Source organism: Akebia trifoliata, chromosome 9, assembly GCF_017979445.1.
Source record: "Akebia trifoliata isolate Shusen 1 chromosome 9, ASM1797944v1, whole genome shotgun sequence".
Classification (NCBI taxonomy): domain Eukaryota; kingdom Viridiplantae; phylum Streptophyta; class Magnoliopsida; order Ranunculales; family Lardizabalaceae; genus Akebia; species Akebia trifoliata.
In genome coordinates this window covers 25,282,722-25,286,890 of record NC_141383.1, presented here as the reverse complement: position 1 = coordinate 25,286,890, position 4,169 = coordinate 25,282,722, and the positions used below count along the sequence as shown (strand labels likewise).

At 33.2% G+C, this 4,169-nt stretch overlaps 1 protein-coding gene across 1 annotated transcript; it reads left to right on the top strand.

Moving 5' to 3' along the window:
- Positions 1-865: 865 nt before the first annotated feature.
- Positions 866-2,201, top strand: LOC147394983 (transcription factor PRE6-like). The gene is made up of 2 exons (XM_086454006.1): positions 866-1,302; positions 1,892-2,201. The coding sequence occupies exons 1-2, from the start codon at positions 1,177-1,179 to the stop codon at positions 2,042-2,044; spliced, it is 279 nt and encodes a 92-aa protein (XP_086310132.1). The 5' UTR covers positions 866-1,176; the 3' UTR covers positions 2,045-2,201.
- Positions 2,202-4,169: the final 1,968 nt, after the last annotated feature.

Sequence of the window (4,169 nt, the reverse complement as noted above, 5' to 3'; positions counted from 1 at the left end):
ATCATTAGTCATATGTTAATTCCTAGAAAACATTAGTTTTCATCCCATCTTAAATTTATATTTGATGTTGCGCATGGTCATTTGAGGATAGAAAAGTTATTAAAATTAATTGAAACTTATATTTTCTTGCGTTATATACATAAACGGGGTGACTCGTTGACCTAAATGTACTTTAATAATTTGTTTAAATATAATTCAAAATAATGTTACATAAATTAAAACTTATATGTAATGTAACTAACTCAAATTCTTGAAGATCATACCTAACTTTAATTTATGAATCGTGGTAATCTGACTACCACCTAGCAAACTCAATCGACTACCCTAAAGATTCATCAGGATACTTGGCTGCAGTTCCCTATAAAGAAGTGTATCTCGAGGGAATTGTGTATCCCAAGGAGTGCAAGTCTATGATTCTCGAACTTGTCACGTCAAATAGTCGATTGAATATGCATGTGGGGTAGTTAGATTATCATGACTCTTTATTTATTAACAACTAAATTCCTTAATTATTAGTAGGTTTTAGTCCATGATTTATATCTAACGTGGCACCACGTGTCATGAATGCACCAGGTAGAGAAGAGCGTGGAGTGTGAATATCGACCAGTCAACAACGGGACGCTCTCCCACGTATCCATGTCAAAAACGAATCCAATGAGTTTTGATGAGTTATTTTAATTATTTTTAGTTCTTTTTTAAAATTTTATTAATTTACCATTTTAATTTAATTAACAATTATAAAAATCAATAAAATAACATGGCCTTGCGTGTCCACACTGACACACCGAAAGAGCTTTCTTTCTCTTCTTTCTAGTTTGCCGTATCTATATCTGATTCCCTCTCTCTCTCTCATACACGCTATTTAAAAACAACACTAACCCTAAGCTTTCTCCCATGCACTTGTCTTCTTCACCCACAACACCATTACTTGTGTTATTGTGCTCTTTCACTTTTTTTTTTTCTCCTTTGTTCTCTCATTTTCACTCTCCCCATAACTTGTCTTTTATATTCTCCCCTTTCTGTGTAAGTTTTCTCTGTTTCTTTTCCCCATAATCATCTTTTTGACTATCTTGTTTCCAACAAATATCAACAATTTGTCTCCTTTGATTGTCTTTCTTCCTATCTTCCATCTCTTCAACTTGTTTTTGACACAAACATACACACCTCAATTCAAAGATGTCGAGCAGGAGATCTCGGTCTAAGCAGTCAGGTGGTTCGAGGATCAGCGATGAACAGATCAATGATCTTGTAACAAAGTTACAACAACTTGTTCCCGAGCTTCGCAATAGGAGCTCAGACAAGGTATTTAATTTGGGGTTCTCTTACTTCTTTATACGTGTGATCTATCTTTTCTTTGAAATATGAGTTGTGTCATATCAACCATCTCATCTTGTATTGGCTACAAATGGGTTGGGTTACATCAAGTTACTAATGCACACTAATGTGCATTAGTAAATTATTTTTGTAACAAATATCTTAAATCTAGTTGGTGACTTGATTAATCACCATAACTTCGTGCTTAACCCTAGTTTACAAGCTGAAATTAAGGCCTTGGTATTTTCATTTTGGGTATGTATATAATGCAACTCATTTGGGGGTATAAAAGAGGGAAATCAAACAAGGAAACGAGGTTTTGAAATGGTTGCTTGGGGTATAGGGACCCAGAGTTAGTGAATCGCTCTCATCTCATCCGTGACCATAGACGCATGGCCGGGTCACGTAAAATTTTTTGTGGTTATATGCATTTTCTTTTAATTTTATTGCCTTGGTGATTTTAGCTAGGGTTGGCATTTATAAGTATCAATGTGGGAACTGGAGGGCCCCCATGACAACCACTTTTATTTAACTAGTAGTTGAGATTTGTTGTTAATTAACGTTGTGTTTGATGTAGGTATCAGCTGGTAAGGTCCTACAGGAGACATGCAACTATATTAAGAACTTGCACCGGGAGGTCGACGACCTAAGTGAGCGATTATCGGAGCTATTGGCAAATACAGACATGAATAGTGCCCAAGCAGCTATAATTAGGAGTTTACTTATGTAATTGGCCATCATCTTTAATCCTATCTATCTTCTTCTCTTGTTACTTTTCTTATTTCTAGGCTTTGGTCACTAGACCAGACGGGTTGAATTGGATTGATCTTTGGAAATGAAATGTAGTAATTAAGTTATATAATAAGAGGACTTGCATTTCTTACAAAGCTTCTCTCTTTTGGGAACTATTTGATTTCTCACTATTTACTAAGATTTCATTTATATAGAAGTGTTGATTTAATATTTTATGATGGGCTTCCTTAAAATATGGTCTTGCCTTCATGAATGGTGATACTGGCAAAATGGCTTGTGATCTTGATCGAATAGTAAAGGCAAATCTCTCTCTCTCGGGGGATACATTGCTTAGTTTTAAAAAACTTGACTGCACTCAAATGTTCACGAGTCAGGTCATGTCAAAAATGTGCAGCTCAGCTCAAATAAAAATATAAATTTGAACAATTATTAATATTTTAAAGGAATAATTTTTCAATTAACTATAGAAAATTTTGAAAATATCAAAAGTATTACATGTATTGACAAAACTATTACAGTATTGACACCTCTACGTGTTCAGAGAATGTGATAGCTCTATTACTATACCTGTAATACCTTAAATATTTTTGAAAACTTGGCTAATTATTTGGAAAATTTCTATGATCTATTTTCATTCTTCATAAAAATTTATTATATCATCAATCGGGATGGCTCGGTCAACAAGTGTGACAACGGTTTTTTGTAAAACACTTTTAATAGGGTTAGAAGTTTTGAAATGAGCTGATATTTAGTGAAATGATCTCCTAATCACTGAAGACATCATCAAAAATCAGCCCATTCCAAAACATCTAACCCCATCAAAAGTGATTTACAATAAAAATAAAAATAAAAAAATGATGGGCCTTGAATCTTCAACTTATAAATTGGGATTAGAAGTTCAGAATTGATTGATTTTTAATAAGAATGATCTCCTCGCCATAGAGATCATCTTCACCAAAAATCAGCCTATTTTGAAACCTCAAACCACATCAAAATGGTTTACAAAAAATCATTATCACACTTGTTGTCAAATTTGTTGTCCCTTGAACCATCCTCATAATCAATAGGTCGGTCCTATTTCTGACTTGATTTGATGCATTTTCAAAGTTGAGTGAGCGAAGTTTATGAGTCAAAATTAACATGTACTTGGCAAATGATTCTAGGAGATTTATCAGGAAGATATGTTTGTTGCATTTTTATTAGGGGTGCACACTATTTGGTTTTGTTTGTATTCGAGAAAAATTGTAACCGAATCAAACTTGATCGGTTTTTACAAATCCGAAACAAAATTGAACCGACTATACCCTAGAACTAAATCAACCCAAATCGACTTTAGTTTGGTTTGGTTCTCGGATCACCTAAATATACCACTAAGTCATTGATTATCAAAATAGAAATGCCTTTTTACATAGAGGAAAGAGAAACATTTTCCTAACTAATAAAGATTTGAGCCTTATTAAGGGTCGTTTTGCTCAAATGGATTACCACCTCAACAATCCAACACCACAACCCTCTAAGTTTCGAAAAACTCAAATAAAAAATAATAATAATTTTTTTTTTTACTCTATATAAGGATTTGAAAATGGATGCAAAAATAATAATAATTTTTTTTTTTACTCTATATAAGGATTTGAAAATGGATGCGAAAATAATAATAATTTTTTTTTTTACTCTATATAAGGATTTGAAAATGGATGACTACCGAACTTCCATGTAACTCCCAAACTTAAAATTGAATTCAACGGTGATTTTTTTTTCTTCAAAATTCATAGAATGTTATCCTCTACAACCCTAAAGCATTGATCATATTTTTGGATGCAACAAGTTAAATCCAAGGTCCTTAGTGAGGGTGAAATCCTTACTAACTTAGTTAGGCTAGTCGGAGTACTCAATCAAATATGGTGCCTGAGAGTCCTAGTTTTCTTGATTTCGTGGAGTTCTTATTTACAAACTCGAGAGGGAGCTGTGTGGGGATGTTTTATATATATATATATATATATATAGAGAGAGAGAGAGAGAGAGAGATTTACAAGGGCAAACATCATTGTTGCATTTTTATTATAAAAACTCCCTTTGGAGTTCTAATAACTCCAAATAACTTA